The sequence below is a fragment of the Lemur catta genome, chromosome 12 (genome assembly GCF_020740605.2).
Source record: "Lemur catta isolate mLemCat1 chromosome 12, mLemCat1.pri, whole genome shotgun sequence".
In the NCBI taxonomy this organism is placed as follows: Eukaryota; Metazoa; Chordata; class Mammalia; order Primates; family Lemuridae; genus Lemur; species Lemur catta.
This window is the reverse complement of record NC_059139.1, coordinates 53,157,598-53,177,549: the sequence shown is the minus strand read 5'-3', so window position 1 is coordinate 53,177,549 and position 19,952 is coordinate 53,157,598. Positions and strand designations below refer to the sequence as shown.

The following is a 19,952-nucleotide window of genomic DNA, read 5'->3' as shown; positions in this document are numbered from 1 at the left end:
TCACTTTCAGACCTTGCTGTTTACCGGCTCCAGCGCACTTGCACTTATGTCTGTCACAAACAATTGCACAAGTCTTCGTCTTTCCACAAGGGCGGAGAGAAAACTGCCTCTTCTTGGGTTCTACCCATCGCTGCTTAGCACGTGTAGTTGCAGAGGCAACGTTGGCTACGCCTTTGCGAGGGCTGCCCAGACGTTTTCGGATGGGCTCAACTGACCCAACCCTCTGCGACTGGGGAGATTACAGAGCCTCAGTCACCGTACGGGAAAGAGGAAGAGTCCCGAGATGCCTGCGGCCCCGTGCCGCGGGAGTCAGGCGCGGCGCGGGCAGCTCCTGGCGGGTCCGCGGGGTCCTTGTGGCGGGACGCGCGCCCGGAGGCGGGGAGCTGGGCCGGCCCCGGCTGCAGTTGCGGCGCGGGGACGGCGCGGGCGCCCACCCCCTCGGCCCTGAGCCCCGTGTCTCTGGCGTCCCTGAGACGTAAACCGAACCCGCAAAGAACTCGCCTAGTTTAAGACACCCTCCACGACAGCTCACAGTTGTAGTCTCTTGGGTGCACTTGGGACGCCCTTTGTCTTGCTAAGCAGTCCTGTCGCCCAGGGCTGCCACATTGACCCGTAAACACACCTCGGGCGCCTCAAATCCAAAAGTGTCTGAAACTGATCTTGGTGTCTTCTGCCCTACCCCGCTTCCCTCACTGCCTTGTGACCGAGGCCTCTTTATTCATACATGTGCAATGTGTGACAGGCACAGGGCTGTGCCCAACTGGACTAGTGCAGGTGTGTGGCGAGAAGAATGACCCACTCGCCTTGGGCACAAAATTTAAGCAAAATCCCAGCACCTTTGTGTGAGTGTAGATAAAGAAAAGCAAATTCTAGGCCGGGCAGGTGGCTCACGCCTGTAATCCTAGCACTCTGGGAGGCCAAGGCGGGAGGATCGCTCGAGGTCAGGAGTTCGAGACCAGCCTGAGCAAGAGCGAGACTCCCGTCTCTACTAAAAATTAGAAAGAAAACCGCACAACTAAAAATATATATAGAAAAAATCAGCCGGGCATGGTGGTGCATGCCTGTAGTCCCAGCTACTCAGGAGGCTGAGGCAGAAGGATCGCTTGAGCCTGGGAGTTTGAGGTTGCTGTGAGCTGACGCCACGGCACTCTAGCCTGGGCAACAGAGTGAGACTCTGTCTCAAAAAAAAAAAAAAAAAAAAGTTGCACCTTGTATGATTTCATTTCCACAACACTCTCAAAATGACAAAATTATAGCAGTGGAGAAGAGATCAGTGGTCACCAGGGGTTAAGAATGGGGGCAGAGTCTGACTATAAAAGGGTAGCATGAGGGAGTTTCTTTGTGGAGATGGAACACCTCCATGTCTCGCTTGTGCTAGTGTTTACACAAATCAGTACTTGTGATGAAATTTCATAGCACTATACACACACCAAAATGCATATGAAGATTGGTGAACTACGAGTAAGGTCTGTGGTTTAGTTAATAGTGTTGTGCTAATGTCAATTTCCTGGTTTTGAAAATATACTCTGGTTATGAAAGATATTATCATTGGGGGAAGCTAGGTGAACTGTATACACAAACTACAATTTTTGCAACTTGTGAGTCTTAAATTATTTATACATAAAAAATAAGTGTGTATGTCTATATATATATGTATACTTTGTGAATGGGTAATTTGGTCTGTTACTTAATCTGTGTTAGCCTTATTTGCCTAGAAAAGCCCAAACAAATCAGAAATTGCTAGAGCAAAAAGAATTTGGAGATCATTTACTCCTGTGGTTCCCAAACCCAAGGAACATCAGAATTCCTCTGGGAAACCATACTTAGGGTATTCCAGGAGAAATCTGTCTTTTTGACAAACTCTCAGGTAGTTCCTATGGAGCCATTTCCTTGTTTTCTCACTACTGGCCTTATCTAGCCACCTCATCTCATAAGTCAGAAGCCCAAAAGTATACCTTAAGTATTTTAGAAATCATTTGCTCAATGGTGGCGCATGCCTGTAGTCCCAGCTACTGGGGAGGCTGAGGCAGGAGGATCACTTAAGCCCAGGAGTTTGAGGCTGCTGTGAGCTAGGCTGATGCCACAGCACTGTAGCCCGGGCAACAGAGCGAGACTGTCTCAAAAAAGAAAAAAAAAAAAAAATCATTTGCCCAAGTAATCGACACAGCTGAGATTAGAACAATAATCTGTCCTCTGCATGAAATTGTTCCTGTTTAGGGAGCCACAAAACAATAAAAACTGCCTTACAGGTAGCTACTTTGCAAATTCAGACACAAATTTATTCTGGGTATTTAGTAAGAGTTTTGTGTCTTATGAAGGGAGAGGGGTGATATAACATGATTAGTAAATTTTTTGTGTGTATGTATCTGGAAATATTGAAACACTACAGTTACTGATGTTCTGAAAAAAATCTAAAACTCTACTAGGGAAACACACAATGCCTCAAATAAATGTGGATTTTTTTCTTTTATTTTATGAGAGGGCTGAGAGACACAGTTGTAATTTGGCAGCTATACAAATTTGAATGTGTCTCTTTGTGTTCATTCCATTTCTTTATTTCATTCTAGGAAAATATCTTGTCATAGGATTTGGTCGTAATGTTCATGCAGTGGATAATATTCCTGGACTCTATGGGAAGGTTGTCAAAGTAGCTAATATTTCTTTATTAGCTTTGCACAAAGCCAAGAAAAGAGACTAAGATAATAAATTACCATATTACAATAACATTTTCACTAATAGCAACTTATATAATTTTTATTTTAACCTATAAAATCTGTTAAATGGATCATTTAAGTATTAACTCACATTCTATAGTTGGGAAATTGTCTTTGCAGGTTGTACTGAGCATTCTTAGTTTCTAGCACAAATCCTGTCTTTATTATTTGGTAAAGTGATGTTATGTTTGTTAGTATGAAGAGAAATGGATTTAAAAGCTTATAATTATCACAGTAATGTCACCACAGGAATTCCAGAGCAAAGCATTAAAACATTTAACAATTAAATGTTTGTAAGCATAAATTGTCTCCTAGGAGAAAATCGGTTTTCAAAGTGACACTTTTGAAGGTAACCATGCGTGACAGATAACCAATATTTTCAAATGTGCACATGCACAGTCGCCACCTCATTCAGATGGTCACTTAAGCCTTTAATATGTGGTGTGCAGCTTCAGAAATTAAGGGAGCCACTCGCACACAGCCCTCAGAACTTCAGCCAGGCATGATGAGCACCACTGCAAATCCCTTCCTTAATGAACTCTGCTTCCCAGACTGGAAGCTTTCAAACAGCAATTCTGATGCTGAGGAGAACTGCTCCCTCAGGAGCTGGAGGAGGAGGAAATCAGCATCCTCACTCACTAGTCAGACCTAGCCAGGGAAGGACCGGCTCCCTCCACAGGGCCTTTACCCATGATCTGCTTGATTATTTGTGGTAATAAGTTACTGACATGAATCCTGTTCTCTAAATCTACTCACAGTGTGGGGGTTTTGTTTGTGTAAGTCTAGCTTTCTCAAACTCTTTCACTGTAGTTAATTAGAAATAGAACACAAGGTTGTGTTATTAATACTTGACTGCGTTAAAAGTGTAGGACATAAAGAGCATGCCCGAATTTTCATGCAATTTATATGCTAATGATATATTTTTGTGTGTGTGATTCTTTTTAAAAAAATTTTTTATTTGTAATTATTATGGGTACATAATAGTTGCATATGTTTTGATACAGGCACACAACGTGAAATGGTGTATTATAATGCTTTGTTATCTCCTTTAGCAACCAGCTAATGTTTAAATCTGTACAATAATGGATAGTAAGCCACACTTTAAACAATTTTTCATTTCAATCACAGTTGAGAACAGTAGAGAGGACTGTTACTTTTTGAAACATGTTTTGTCCATTAACACCTACTTTAGAAACACTGGTATGAAATAGATTGTTTTATCATATAATTTTTATCCAATAGCTATATGAATTTATTTATCCAGTTTATAATAAGATTTTTTTTCTATATAGTTTGACAGCTTGAGGTACTCTGTTCTTTATGAGTCTGCATGTAAGTGTGACCACTTTCCCCCTCCTCAGCTTCCTAATAGGTTCCGAGTGTTCCTCTAGGATTTTAATTCCAGTATGCAGTAGTTGATTTGGTTCATCTGTAGTTTACACATTTTCTTATGTTTATAAGTAGGTACTTTTTTCCCTGTCACTATACCCCTCTTCTTCCTGCCTCTGTGTGTGTGTGTGTGTGTGTGTGTGTGTGTGTAAAACAGTAGAAAAGCCACTGAAAATAGGATTTATTGGCCAGGATTCCCGTAGATGGAAAGGGTTTACCCCATAAATGGAAAAGGTTTACCCCATAGATGGATTTTAGAAGGTCTGGGAATCTTATGAAACTGTATGCAGAATTTTCTGATTTTACGTGTGTGTGTGTGTGTGTACACATACATTTTTTCTGACAATGGGTTCTATACATTTTTTTCCGATTTTCAAAGGGGTCCCTAACCCAAGAAACCAGTTGTTTAAACCTGTACAATAGTAATCAGATTTAGTCACATATTACATAATTTTCCATTTTAATTACAGCTGAGAATAGTCAAGAGAAGTTGCCTATAGTTTGATATGGTTTATGGAATGTCCCCAGTGTGGTGAGGTTCTGCGGATGATCCAGTCCACAGAACCTGCAAAATGCACATTTTACATTCTGCTTTATTGCACTGGCTGACCTAATTATGGTCATTTTAGAGAAAAGTTCTCCAGTGTTATTGGTAAAGGAGGAATTAGAAAAAGGGTATAAAGCCCCACCCTCAGGAATAAAAGCAGAGGACAAAAACCCAAAGATGTTTTTAAGGTCTGAGAATGGAGTAAAAATGGAAGGAATATATCAAATAAAAATGTTCACTATGCACCTGTAAAAACAAATGACATAATGTCTGTGATTTGCTTTAAAGTATTTGAGCAAATAAAGTAAGAAGAAAAGGATTAGCTGAAACAAATATGGCAAATTTTTGGCAATTGTTGATTCTGATTTGTAGGTATGTGAGGGTTCACTGTACTATTCTCTCTACTTTTGTATATGTTTGAAATTTTCCATACTTTTAAAAAATTACATACACAGCCTAATTGTTTAACTGCCACACTTTCTGGTTATACTAAAACCAGTACATGGACAATAACCTTTTATAGGAGCAAGACTGAAATGTGGGGGCAATGAAGTCACAAGAAAAAACTAAGAAAACTAAACCTAGCACACTGGGAAATATAGAACATATTGAGAAGAAACAAAGCTGAGAATCCACACAAATTTTAGCAAGACAAAAAGAGAAAAATGTTCAATTCAGTAATAAAAGCTAAGTAAAATAAAATTATTTTCAAAGACTTAATGAAATGATAAAATACAGACTGCTGTGGGGAATGTAAATTGGTATAGCCTTATTGGTGAACAGTTTAGTGACATGATTTGATAGCATTTGATCTGTTAATTCCCTTAGTAACAATGTAACCTAAAAAAATAAAATGTGAACACTTATTTCTACATACATTTCTCATTGCATTACATTCTGAAAGTTCTTTGGGGGAAGAGCCTCTGTCTGCCCTATTGACCACTGTATCGCTAGAACAGTTCCTGAGCATGCAGGAAGTAAATACGGAATGAATTTATGTTAAACAAACAGTGAGGAATTAGAAATCACCAAAAGTCAAACAATAGAATTATTTGGTACATTTTGATATGGAAGAAATCCTAGTTAGTCATATTAAGTTGTATTTTCAAAGAATATTAAATGACATGAGAAAATGTTTCAGATATAATGTTAAGTGGAAAAAAATCAGGATATAAAAGCACATATAGGATAATCCTAATTAAATATGTTTAAAGTAGTACAAGGAAATGCATCAAAATTTTAACTGCAGTTAACTCTGGGTATTGATATATACTTTAGTGATTTTTAAATATTCTCCTTCAAATTCTTTTGTATTTCCCAAATGATCTATGAGGACTCAAATATTTTTTAAAAAATGAATTTTTAGTTTCATATTGTATGGATAGATAAACATAGCATTACAAAAAGAGCCAAATCTTCTTTGATCATTTCTAATCCAAGTTCCCACTGACCACCCTCAGAAGTAACCTTTCTTATAAATTTGACATACTTCTTCCAGACCACTTTTTATATTTGTCTTGCACATAAAGTATTAATATATGCCCCTATAGAAAATGTGCAGTATTAGTGCATTTATTATATAAATAGTATCAAGCTACATGCATAGTGTTTCAGTCTGTTTGGTGCTGCTGTAATTTATAATGAGAAATTATTGACTCACAGTCCTGGAGGCTGGTAGTTCGAGGATCAAGGGTTCATATCCATTAAGGGCCTTGTTGCTGCATCATAACATGGTGGAAGATGTCACATGGGTGGGAGAGAGAGCAAGAAGGATCTGAACTCATCCTTTGAAAAGGAACCCACTTCCGGGGCCATTAATGCCTTCATGAGGGCAGAATTATCATGGCCTAGTTGCCTCTAAAAGGGTCCACCTTCTGTTACTACAGTGATTACGTTTCCAACACATGCTTTTTGGGGGGACACATTCAAACCATAGCTTATAGTTAGCATCTAGTTTTTGGATTTTGTTTTAACTCAATCTGTATATGAGATCTTCCCATTTTTATACATAGAAATTGAACTCATTCCCCTTAGCTGCTACATAGTATGTTTTATTTAGCCATTTCCCTATGCATCAGCAGAAAAGGGACTGTGTACTCTTTCTTTGAACTTATTGAAGGGGGGAGCTAAGGAGACTACATCTCACTCTGCTGCTGGGGTTGAAAGGAAGAAATCTTCTCAAAGGATAGGGTGAGTGGCGCTTCCTAAAAGAAGAAAGCAAGTTCAGTCCCTGGTACCTGCAGAAAGGAGACCAGGGGACCCAGTCCAGACCTGAGCAGGGACTCCCCGTTAAGAACCTAAGACATAACCAAGTCAGGGCAAGTGTCCTCTCTGTTTCTCCACACCAAGTTCTGGTTTTCAAAATGTCTCTGACATGGTTCTCTTTTTCTTTCTGTCACCATCCTAACTTAGGAATTCATCCCCTTTCCATAACATTAGCTTCTTGGCCTCTATCCAGTTTCTTTTCCTTCTAATTCATCCAATATACCACTGCCAATTGAGTCCTTCAAAAACAACTCCACATAGCCACCTCCTTTGTTAAAACCTTCAAAGGTGCCTTGTTGGGCCCTACTAATGGTTCCCTTTTGGCCTTCCATAGCTCTCAACTTCAATGTCTTAGTCCTTCTAGTCTCTTATCAAATTCCTCTCTGTCCTTCAAGTCCTACTTCCTCTGGGATTCTTCCCCTGGGATCAGTGATCACCCACATATTCAAACATTCAACAAAATTTATTGAGTGCTACCAAGTACCCTGCACCATGCAAAAGCCTGAAGTTCTGGCATGTGCCTGTAAATAACAAAGCACCAAAGGCTATAGATACACTGCACTATGATTTCCTGTTAATTTATCAGGGCATGCCTTGTTAAATTTCTGCCTCATAGTTACAACAGTGACTTCTGGATATTGAAAAGCTTCAGAACAATCTAAGAAAGCATCACACAGCTATAGGTTTTATTTATTATTATGTGGAGTTGATTCCAATGTAGGAATACATGTGGATTGTAAAGGATACCTTGAACATGACCACTAGATGTCGTTACTGACAACACAAAAGTTAAAGCAAGAGCTTGACATCACAGGACTGCTTTAAAGAACACTACCAAATTTAAGAATAAGAATATGAAAACAATTTTATAGATGAGTCCTGTAAAAATCCAGAGTAGCAGCTTTGGAGACCTGTGTGTACAGAAAAGTAGCCCAGTGCCATGGACACAATTAATAGTTAAGTGCTTCCTATATCCTTCTAGAATGGCCTTCAGCAACTTACTGGTCAGCAGCATGAGGAGAAAATCAGAGGGTCTTAGAATTAGAAGGGAGCTTATTTGTCCATTAATTTTCAGATCTCTGACTGTTCCCTGGAGTTAGATATACAGTCTATATCACAACTCAGCATGTGTGCACACACACACACACACACACAGATACAGCTTTCATATACATATATATATATATATATATATAGAGAGAGAGAGAGAGAGAGAGAGAGAGAGTTTAAACCAGTTTCAAAAATAAATGCCCTTACTATGTACAATCCACTTTGATTTTTTTCACGTATTCTACAAATACTGGTCACAAACCAATACATTGATTTTACTTAATCTAAAACACTTCCTTAACATGAGTACATCAGAAAACAGAGGCTCAGAGAGGTACAGTGACTTGTCCTAGGTAACACAGTCGCCAGGACTCAAGGCTTTTCAGGACACTGGCAGGTTCTATTTTGGAAGGTCCGTGGCAAAAATTAAAGTGTCCTTGGCACCTGCCCGCCAATCTCTTCCTGTGTTCCTCTACCTTCTAAATCCTGTGGCAGGTACCTTGTGGTGAAAAAACCACACACACAAAGTGTATGTGTGATTAGTTATATGTAGCAGTCGTTTAAAAAAATACAGGTTCTTTCTAAAATGCACATGTCATCACTTTAACTTCTCTCCTTGAATCCCTCATGGTTTTCAGGCCAAATACAAATGTTCAGTGTGGCAATAAAGGCTCTTCCAGACCTGGGCCCCCACCTGCTAGCCAGCTTCATTCTTCACCACTCCCCCATACGTACCTTGGAGGTTTTTCCTCTAGCCTTGACCTGGCTAAATCAAGTTTCTCGAGACTCCACTCCCCTTCCTCTTCTGTAAAGCCTTCCTTGACACAGTCCCCCACACGTCTGCCACGGTCTTCCTCTCGTCCGTCTTCTCCACGGGACTGTGGCATTCTCATGGGGCAGGGTCATGTCTGCCCATTTGCTGTCTGTGGCACCTAGCCTATTGCTCCGCACATAAGAGGAGCTTCATAAATACCTGCTGAAGTGAGTATTTTCATATTCTTACTCTCAAATTTTAATCCTAAAAAAAGTTCTTTGGAATATAAGCTATCTGAATTATGTAAGAGCTGGTTTTGAAAATGCAGAGCTCCGTTTCTTAATATCTTGAGAGTATGAATAAAACCCACTATACCTATCAGGGAGAATAGATGTGAAAACCTAGTTTTTACTTTTTTCCTCTTGATTTTCGTAAGTTTTTGTTGGGGGTGAGGTTAATTTTGTTTTTTAACCTCTAGCTTGCAGACTAGTACCCACTGATCAACTCAGCTGCTATTGCTGCTACTGGTCACTCAAAGAGCTCGTCCAGCCTGCAAGCCCCAAACCGAGAACCTTTCTGGTTTTGTATTTTTTTTTTTTTTGAGACAGAGTCTCACTCTTTTGCCCTGGCTACAGTGCCTTAGTGTCAGCCTAGCTCAGAGCAGCCTCAAACTCCTGGGCTCAAGCCATCCTTCTGCCTCAGCCTCCCGAGTAGCTGAGACTACAGGTATGTACCACCATGCCTGGCTGATTTTTCTATATATATTTTTAGCTGTCCATATAATTTCTTTCTATTTTTAGTAGAGACGGGGTCTTGCTCTTGCTGAGGCTGGTCTCGAACTCCTGAGCTCAAACGATCCGCCCGCCTCGGCTTCCCAGAGTGCTAGGATTACAGGCATGAGCCACCACACCCGGCCACCAAGAGCCTTTCTGGATCCACTTAACAGAGGCACACAGCAGCTCTCCTACGCATGTAGCCTCACCTGAAATTACTTACTCCCCATCCTTAAGGTGGGGAGAAATCAGAGTGAAAGAGAGGCAACCAAATGCTCATAATGACTAAGGACAGTGAGTAACGAAGGGAGCATGGATCAGCAGGGCTCAGCGGGGCTGTGGTGGTCAGAGGTGGCTTTGTGAGAGTGGATCACAGAGACTGGGAGTTGGGCAGAGATGTGGGGAAGGAAGCATTTCCGGGCAGGAACCGGCATGAGCAATAGTCAGATATGGATGCAGAGGAGAAGACTCCTGGATCAGAGAGTCCGTGTGGCATCGCGGAGGGCTCAAACAAGCAAGAGCTGGGCAGGAGCAGGAACGCTTGGCGTCCTGGCAGGAGCAGGGCCATCATCCATTGTCACCTTTACCTTGTGTGTCACTGTGTTGGTTATGAAGCACATTCAATTTTATGTGTCGTTTTGATCTCTATACTCAGGTGAGAACCATAGATATTGTGAGTTTTGCTTTATAGAAATAGTTAAAAAAGGAGATTAAGAAAATTGGCCCAAGTCTCAGCTTGCGGCTAACCAGACTCACAGTCTAGATCTCCGTACCTCTCCCTGTTTCACACACCCAGGAATGTGAGGTGGCCTCAGAAGCTACATAGTTGAATTTCCCCATTTTACAAATAAAGCAACTGAGGACCAAGGAGGTGAAGCAATTTTTCAAGGTCACACAAAAGCAGAGTTTAGGAGGTTAGCTGGTAGCAACTTTAACCAGCCTTATTTCTGATGGAAGGTGCTTGGCGTTATATTAGTATCAGCTGGGAAGAAAACAGGGAGGAACTCATATTGCTGAGAAAGAACTGTTACTTTGACAAAACAAAATATTTTCTAATGTTTAATACCTGGTGGGATAATACTGTAGTATAGCTGCATTTTTTTAAAAAATGAAAGTCTTTATCAACCAAAATTTAAGAGTTTTTTTAAGTGAAAAAAATCTGAAAAGCAAAAAAGCTGCCCGAGGAGATGGGTCTATCTGGGAACGAAGACCTCCATAATCCATAGGAACGCTTCAGAACTTTTTTCTGCCACTGATGAATTTTTAAGTCTTCATTAATCAGAGGAAAAAAATTTTTTAACTTAAAAAAAAAACGAAAAACAAAAGCCCCAAACTGATAGACTACCATCTCAGAATCTGTTAGCAAAGGATAACTAATATTTCCAGACAAGCACATCATTCAGATAACATGTTATTATAATTTTTTTTTTTCACACCAGAAATGACATGGCTTGAGAAATGACTTGCTGAGAAATCTGTGTTTACATTAGGGAGAGTGGGGGAAAAATCCCTTGCAGAAGTTGAAAAGATGTTAAGTGGTAAATACCAAAATGCCCAGCAAGCATATAAGCAGACTCTCATCCTAGCATGAATATGTGCAGCTCAGCGTTTTAAAATTTACTTTTAGCTTTTCTAGCAGTTTGAGTTAACCCTTTCTCTACCTCCACTCCGTTTGTGAGAGTTTAGCTCTCAACCTGGAGATGTAGACTGGGGGTGCCGTCATGGTGCTCCATGAGTGAATGATGCCCTCACCCTGCCTGGTTTCCCGCAAGTGGGCCACCTTGTGAGCAAATGTCTCCTAAACTTCCTTAGTATCCATTTAATGCCTAGGCAAACATTAGGAAGCGAATCCAGCTTGCACAGATTTGGAAAAGGCCTGTTGGTAGAGCAAAACTATGCAAATCAATGCCACAATAAAGGTACATCCAGACCAGGGGTTCTCCAGGGAGTGTGTGCATCAGAATCACTCCAGCGCTGGTGTTGCAGGTGGCCCCAGCATCTGTAGGTATGAAAGATCCTCAGGTGATTCTAAAGGACATCCCTCAGTGAAAGACACTAATCTAGATTCTCTAAAGAGCCAACTACATTTTTGTCTTGGTTTCAGCCCCTAGCAAACCGAAATGAAAAACAAAACAAGCAACCAAAACAGAAAATTCTTCCAGATTAAGTTTATCTTAATACCTTACTGGTTGTTAAACTTATTTACAGACTGAGTGAATAACAATTACATGCAAGGTGAGCATTTAAGGAACATAATACTTTACAATATTTTCTCATGCATTAACAATCTCATGTGGTTCTCACAGCAACCCTATGACGTAGCTTGTTATTCCCAAATTAAAGGTGAACAAAGTAAGTCTCAGGGACATGAAGATTTGCTCAAGATCCTTCAGATAGTAGAAGAGAGCAGTTGTGGGTTTGACAAGAAGAGAGACAAAATGGCAAATTGTTTTATTACTATAGGTAAAAAGAATTTTTAACGTTTAATCATTTCCTATCTAGTTACTATGCCATACTTTGCTTGTAAAAACACATTATCTCACAATAAAATATTTATTGTTTTTTCTTTATTCTGTATCTATCTATCTATGTACACATACACACACACACACACACACACACACACACACACACGGAGTAAAACAGAAATAATCTATTGTTCCTGAGTTTGATTGTGGGAGAGTAAGATAGGTTATATTTATAACACTGATTTCAGGGACATGTAAATCCTGTATTTTAATTTCCATACACCTTACACTAAAATGAATAAACAAATACATTTCTCTATCAAGCTCCATATCAGAAAAAGGGAAAGGAAGTGCTTGGCCTAGAAAAGAATGACCGTTAGTGCCTTAATCATGTCAGTATTTCTAGTATCACTGAATTAGATTCATTTTTTGCTGTTTATAGTAAGTTGTATCTTTGCAGTGTTTTTTCTAAACATTCAATACATCAAATATCAGTTGCTGCAGACATTTGCTTCTAAGGGAGGAATAATCCAAGTCAAATCTTGGTGAGATGAAATAATGCATAGTGTTAGTCTTATTAAAACCAGGGCTGGCCAGGTAAACTTCAGGCATTCTTACATGTTGCAATTTCTAAGCTCAATAGAAGAATCTGAAGAACAAAATAAAAGCCAAGAAGAATAAAAGGTTAACTGAGCAGGAAAGATTTATTTCAAGAATATCAATACTAAAATAAAAGCATCCACTCCTGTAATTGGGTGAGTGCTACTTACAGCAAAGTAAAATGCTTTCTAAATGATAGGATATGGCACTCGTCGGAAAACTAAAAAACAAGTCAGGGCTCAGCTCACTGAAGAGGAAAGGAAATTTAGCATCTGGTAGGGCCAGCAGGGAGGAGTCTACCAGCAAAACATTAAATCCCGGCTTTTCTTTTTACCTTTGGCAATCAACATTTCATTCATCCTGAGAGGTGGCCTTGGCATAACTCAGAGGTAGATTCAGCCCAACAACTGGCCCTACAATGCTCAGCCATGACGTGATGTAGTTGACGTTCCTAGAAAACAAGTGAAATACAGGCCATGCTAATGTTTCCACTGTAGTCTTTGGATGAATGGTAGAAAATTAGTCCGTCACCAATGATATCAGAAACGAGGCTTTCTTTAAAGACATGTGCCCACCACTTGGAACCGCAGTGATTCTGAATGCCGGCCCCTCGCTTGCCCAGAGAGACGGTGGGGTCCCTCACTAAGGCAGGTGAAGGGGAGGTGAGGCACTACGGCTCCTGACTCCCCTTGATGATTCTAAGTTCACACGTAAAATTCACAGCATTTACTAAGGTAGCAGAGTGCAGGGATTAACAGCAGGGTTCTGAGGCAAAAATGCTTGGATTCGAATCCCAGTTCCACCACTTAACCAGCTGTGTGACCTTGGCCGAGCGACTTAACTCCTTTGTACTTTAGCTTCCTGCCCTGTAAACTGGGTGAAATGATGACACTTAGCACATAGGGTGTTATAAAAATCCAGTGTGTTAATATATCTAAAACTCACCTAGCATATAGTAAAGATCGATAAGTGTTAGCCATTATTACCATTACAAAGAATATTTCTTTTTTAGCGTACCTTTTAGAGTCACGTAAAAAGATTTACACTGTTAAAATCAGAGTAGAAGCCGATGTGTCTTGATGGTGTTTCTTACCTATTGATTTTCTGAGAATTCTTTAATACAGGAGTCATGAATTCATTCGTCTTGCAGGGATGAAGCACAAAAAAGGGCTGCCCAAGTATCGGATGTTCCTGCAAGAATGAGAGGGGGTCCAGGACTGTCAGTGCGAGTTACTTGGAAAAAGTTAGAATAAATAATCTGGTTTACTCCTACAAAATAAAGGCTTGTTTTAAATTCCAAGTTATTGAATTAATGTATAGGTCTATTTTCTGTTTTGAAATATGATTTATAATCCAAAGAGGAGAAGAAGTTGGTAGAAGGAGCCATTCATCGATAAAGTAGTATAGTTGAGTATAGTATAGCAAGGGGCATAGTTTTGTTTACATGATACAAACTGTAAAGTTTATCAGTTCCCTCTGTTGGCCAATGTTTCTCTTTGGCCTATAACTATTATTCAGTTTTTCCTCAAGGATCTTCACAAAGCCCAGTAGCTTGATCACCTGAACAGTGCATTTCAGTTACCTCTTTGTTAATGGTAAAGGAACCAAAATCACTTGCACATTTCTTTACACAAATTTTGTCAACATGCTGCTTCAAGCCTAACTGTGTCCAGGGCCCATGGACACATGTTCAGTGATTAGAGGGGGAGGGGCATGGCCTTGTTCTCTTTTGGTCTCTCTGTTTGTCTGTCTGTCTCTGAGTTTCTCTTTTAGGCTGCTCATTCCTTCTGTCTCCTCAATTCTATAGGGCTGTTTTTAAAAGTTAAGAGTCCATATAACTCCACTCACTCCCTTTATAAGGGAGTAATTGGATATAAGGTATGGGTCAGTTTGCTCCCAGGTTAGGGATGAGGACATCATTTAGCAAGCAATGGGGAGCCAGAGAAGGTATCTATATAATCTGTGTGCAAATGCTACCAACACAAAAACAATAATTGATGATAAATTTATTGATTATTTACATTGTAGATTAACCATTATGCCAGAAACTGCAAACTCAAATACCTATGATGACCAGGAAGGTGACCTAAGAGGGTTAATGCTGGTTAAATACACCAGCAGGTGATGGGGACCACAGGGAACTGGAGAGTGGCCCATCTGAAGCCATGCTTGCTACTCCAGCCAACCGTGCCATGTGGGAATGCAGGGTCAGCATCCCAGACCTTCCCATTTGTGAAAATAACCTAGAAAACCCAAAGTTTATGTAAAACCTCCTAAATTTAAATGTTGGTACATTTTTTTAAAACATAGGGTAGGCCAAATAAAACAGGCTTCTAGGCTGGGTTTGGACTAGGGGCTGCCTGGCTTCTTCTCTTGGCTTCTTCTCCTCGTAGCCAGCCCAAGGAGAAACTGGACGCAGAGCTGGTCACAGGAAGAATTATGTAGCTATCCCTGCTGCCTCACCCCTCGGCCCCAAATGCTCATGTCTGCACACATGTGCACATATCAGTGCACAAGAACTGGGAGGGACAGTCCCACTGGTACTGGTGGCACTGGGTGTGGAGGTTGGGGGGGTGGTGAGGGAGGAGTTATCCACCAGTTGCAGGTTTTTGTATGTATCTGGCATTTTTAGCACCACCTGGCATTTTTTCTCCCTGAGTGCCACCTCCAGATGTCTCTGGCCAGCTGCCTGCCTGATTCTTCTAGCAAGGCATCAGCTTCCTCTCTGCAGCTCTCTTCCCACCCTCATTCCCACCCCTAACTGGGCACCGGCTCACAGCCCAGGTGCATTGTGCCTACGTTAAGTTCTCCTGTCCAACCTGATCTGGTTTCCCTTGCCTGCCTTAAACTAAAATTTATTAATTCAACACACATTTATAGATCATCTTTTATGTGTCTGCCAGGAACAGTTCCAGATATAGTTGTAGAGACTACTGTATCTCTAAGATAAACACAGTCTCTGATCCCATGTAACTTAGATTCTAGTGCAGGAGACAACCAATAAACACATAGAACAAATAGATAAGATAATCCAGATAATAATAAATGCTATGAAGGAAACAAACAGGGTAACATGATTCTGGAGTGAAAGCGAAGGCCTCGCTGAAGAGGTGGTGCAGTGGATGGAATGTGTGTGCTCCCCCCTCCACCTCCCAATCTGTATGTTGAAATCCTAGAAGGTATTAGGAAGTGGGGCCCTTGGGGGGTGATCAGGTCATGGAGGTGAAGCCCTCATGAAGGGATTAGTAGCCTTATAAAAGGGACCCCAGAGAGCTTTATCATCCTTTTTCCATCACGTGAAGACACAGTGAGAAGACAGCATCTAGGAAATAAGAAACAGGCCCTCACCTGACGCTGAATCTGCCAGTCCCCTGACCCTGGATTACTCAATCTCCAAAACTGTGGGATATAAATGTTTGTTGTTTAAGCCACCCAGTTTATGGTACTTTTGATATAACAGCCTAACAGGACTAAGACAGGTAACATTTAGTCAGAGATCAGAATGACAAGAAAAAAACCAACCATGAAGATTTCTGGGGACAGAGTGTTGAAGCAGAAGACCCTAAGGGGAAACAAGCACAGGAAATGTGCAGGGGAAATGCAAAAACATTTTAAATGTAGTCTAAATTCTTTTTGGATGATGTACATAGTTACCAGTGGAAGGAATAAAGAGCTATAACCCAATCTTACTGATGTAAAACATGTTACCTTCTTTACTAAAATGAATCCTAGACCTCCAAGGCTGCATGGGATGGAAATGTTCACAATGAGGAGGATCAGCTCAATCTCACAGCCTCCTCTCTGTCCAAGACTCATTCTTCCTTGGAGTCTCATACCCAAGAGATACACACACACTTACAGCTCAGGGATCATCTTCTCAGAGCAGACTTAGGACCATGTCACATTGGAGCTGCTCACTTGATGCTGCTAAGTAAAGACTTGAACTTTATTTCTATAAGTCGTCTTTTACTCATTCCATACCGCAAGTGGGTAAGGGCATGCGTGATTGTTTGGGATCAAGTCCTGCTCCACTGCTTAGCAGCTGTGAGCTTTTGGGAAAACCACTTAACCATTTTATGTCTCTGTTTCCTCATCTGATAAGTGGGGTTAATGATAGCATCTGCCTCATAGATTGATTGTGACCCTTCAATGAGATAATACTGGAAATGTGCCTGACACATAGCAAATACTTAGCTGGCTATTAGTATTCAACCCATTGATATCTAAACAGACCAGATAATAGCCAGACATTCGGAATATGGTCTTATGGTACCCTATAATAAAATCCAATATCAATATTTAAAAATGGAAAGTTCCTATAGATTGTGTACCATGTTAAAAACATCACTGATTAGTGTCTAAATGTTTAGAAATACTTGACAATTGATTATAAATGAAGGGAAGAGAAGTCTGAATTAGTAAAAGGTCTAGGTCTATATGACAATTAGAACTATCAATATATTTGTATTCAGGTTTAAAACCAAATTAATGGAAAATAATTTAAATGAATTTAAATTAAAATAAAAGCTTAGGCACTTCAAAAACACTTCAGTAATCTACAACATTTTAATATTCATTTTTCCTTAGACGACATAAAAACAGTCATATTAGCATTTAAGGTTATGGTCTAATAAAATAAAATGCATGGTGATGCTCATGTGAAATACTTTCTAAAATAACTGAGATTTTCATGCCTTGGGGAGCTTTTATAATAGCTTGAGTATTTCTTGAATGCAGATTTGGCCATCTGAAAAAGAAATTTTTATCTTTTACTATATTGAAACTTTATATTAAAATGAATGATTATCTTTAAAAATCAAAAGTTTAAATTGGATTTTAAAATAAAATTTATATTGTTTTGGTAAAATATTTTTGGTTTAAAAGGATCAAACTATGATATGTTGATCATCTTAAAATAAAAATTATAAGATATACTTATATAATGTTTTAATAAAGTTTTACATATAAATAATAATAGGAGTGGACTTCCAGCTGTGGCAGAATGAAGAGGTCAGTAAATCCTCTCCCCAGAAAAATAAGTACAAAACTAAACAAAATTGTGAAAACAAACCATTTCTGGGCTCTGGAAATCAACCAAGAGCAAAGAGAACCTCTGAAAAGTGTTTAATTTATGATAAGCTGCTAGAACTTCAAGTTAGAAACAGAGGGAATTTGCAGCCTTCTTGCCTAGAAATACTCCCATAACCCCTCCATCCCTCAACCCCATCCCTCATCCCCACCCCACCCCAACCCCAGCCTCCATCAACAGGGAAGTTTTACCGAGTACAGGTGATCATAAGAACCAATAACTAACTGTGCTGCCAGAGGGGCTGACTTGATTTCCAACAGACAGTGAAAACTACTGCTCAGCAGTACTGCCAATAAAAGCAGCAAAATAGGTACTCAATGAAAAGGAAAAACCACAGCTTTGCAGGCCAGAGTTTGCAGTCCCATTGAGGCAAGCAGCACATTAGCCAAATATTCCATGGGGAGATCTTGGAAATGAGACAGTTGCAGAAGGTCTAGGTAAGTTCTCCAGGCAATCCTGGTTGATGGGAAAGGGATGTGTAGGGAAGACATGAGAAGATCTGATGGGAAGTAAAAGCTGAAGCCAACTTTAACAGTATCTGAATTTTGAGTGTTCCCAACCCACACATATATCTGTCAGCAAAAGAAGGAAGTCTTATAGGCTTAAGGTATTTGCCACAATCTCTGTCCAATTATTGGCTAACCCAAAAGCTACACAAACATAGCTAGAAACCCTTGAAGAAGGCAGGCTAAAAAGTACAAATAAGAATTAAAAAAAAAATAGACACATCAGCAGCCACACTTACAGGAGAAAATTATGCAAATAAAACCTAGGAAAGTTACTAAAACAAACAAACAAAAACAACAACAGCAACAAGAAAAAGACAGCCCTCAGGGAAAATACTGGAATCCAGAATTGCTGCAATATATTATATAAAATGTCTAGTTTTCAAAGAAATTTTTGAGACATGCAAAGAAACCAAAAAGTGTGATGCCTACTTTGGGGGAAAATGTCGTTAATAAAAACTGACCCTGAGTGAGCCATATATTATATTTACAAAGAATTCAAAGCAGCTATTATAAATATGTTCAAAGAATTAAAGAAAATTATGTTTAAAGAATTAAAAGGGAAATATTATGAAAATGATTTTGCAAATAGGCAATCTCAATAAAGGAATGCAAACTATAAAAAGAACCAAATGGAAATTCTAGATTTAAAAAGTATAATACCAAAAATAAAAAATTCACTAGGTGGGCTCCACAGTAGATATGAGATAGCAGAAGAAAGAATTTGTGAATTTAAAAATATACTAAATTTATATTTTTCAAATATTCAAATATTTGAATATTTATTTTCAAATATTCAGACTTCCTATTTGAATAGAAAATATTCAATCTGAAGAAAAGAGGAAAAAAAATGAAGAAAAATGATCCTCATAGACCTGTGGGACATTGACTGTACTAGCATACATGCACTAGGAGTCTGAAAAGGAGAGGAGAGAAAGAGAAAGGCAAAATATTTGAAGAAATACAGGCTAAAAATTTCTAAACTTTGATGAAGAGCATTAATCCATAGATCCAAAAAGTTCAACAAACCCTAAGTAGAAACACAAATAGATCCACACCAAGACACATCATAGTTAAATAGCTGACAGCCAAATATAAGGAAAAAATCTTAAAAGCAGCAAGAGATAAATGACTCATCAAATAAAGAGCAATAACAATACAATAATGGCTGACTTCTCATTAGTCCAGATGGCAGCAGAATGACATATTCAACATGCTGGAGGAAGGGGGACACTAAAACTGTCAACCAAGAATTCTGTATCCAGTAAAACTATCCGTCAGAAAGGAAGGTAATATAAATATATTTCCAGGGAAACAAACTGAGAGAATTCCTTGCTAGTTTTGCCTTATAAGATATACTAAAGAAAGTCCTTCAGAAAATAAAACCAGAGGATAACTCAAGTCCAGAGGAAAAATGAAAAGCTTCATCAATAATGACTATAAAAGTCTAAGTATTTTTTTCTTCTCTTAATTTCTTTAAAAGAAATAAGATGATATAAGCAAAAATTATTTCACTGTAGTGTTGTGTTCGTAACATATATAAATGTAATATACATCACAATAATAGAACAAAGGAAGGGGGAAGAAATGGAGACACATTGAACAAAGTTTGTATGTTTTAGGAGAATCAAGTCAATATTAAGTTGTGCCTCTATTGTTAGAATCTAAGGGTGTTTTTGAGAGCCTTTGGAACCCAAAAGCTCCTTCTTGTTGTGAAATAATTCCCTTAAGTATGTTATTAACCATGACCACTCTTCTAGCAATGTGTCAGAAACATCCATAATTAATTAATACATG

The 19,952-nt window shown here is 39.3% G+C and overlaps 1 protein-coding gene across 5 annotated transcripts in view; it reads right to left on the bottom strand.

The window, feature by feature from the left end:
- Positions 1–10,890: 10,890 nt before the first annotated feature.
- Positions 10,891–19,952, bottom strand: part of ATG10 (autophagy related 10) — a 241,068-nt gene continuing 232,006 nt past the window's right edge. For 4 of the 5 annotated variants that reach the window (XM_045566127.1, XM_045566130.1, XM_045566128.1 and 1 more), the window contains 3 exons: positions 13,654–13,751; positions 12,895–13,011; positions 11,646–12,609 (listed from right to left, as the gene is read on the bottom strand). In XM_045566127.1, the coding sequence (XP_045422083.1) occupies positions 12,912–13,011; positions 13,654–13,751 (198 nt within the window). In that variant the 3' untranslated portion in view covers positions 11,646–12,609; positions 12,895–12,911. Of the gene's footprint in view, positions 11,492–11,645; positions 12,610–12,894; positions 13,012–13,653; positions 13,752–19,952 lie in introns of those variants that run through there. The other variant, XM_045566129.1, reaches the window with a different exon arrangement.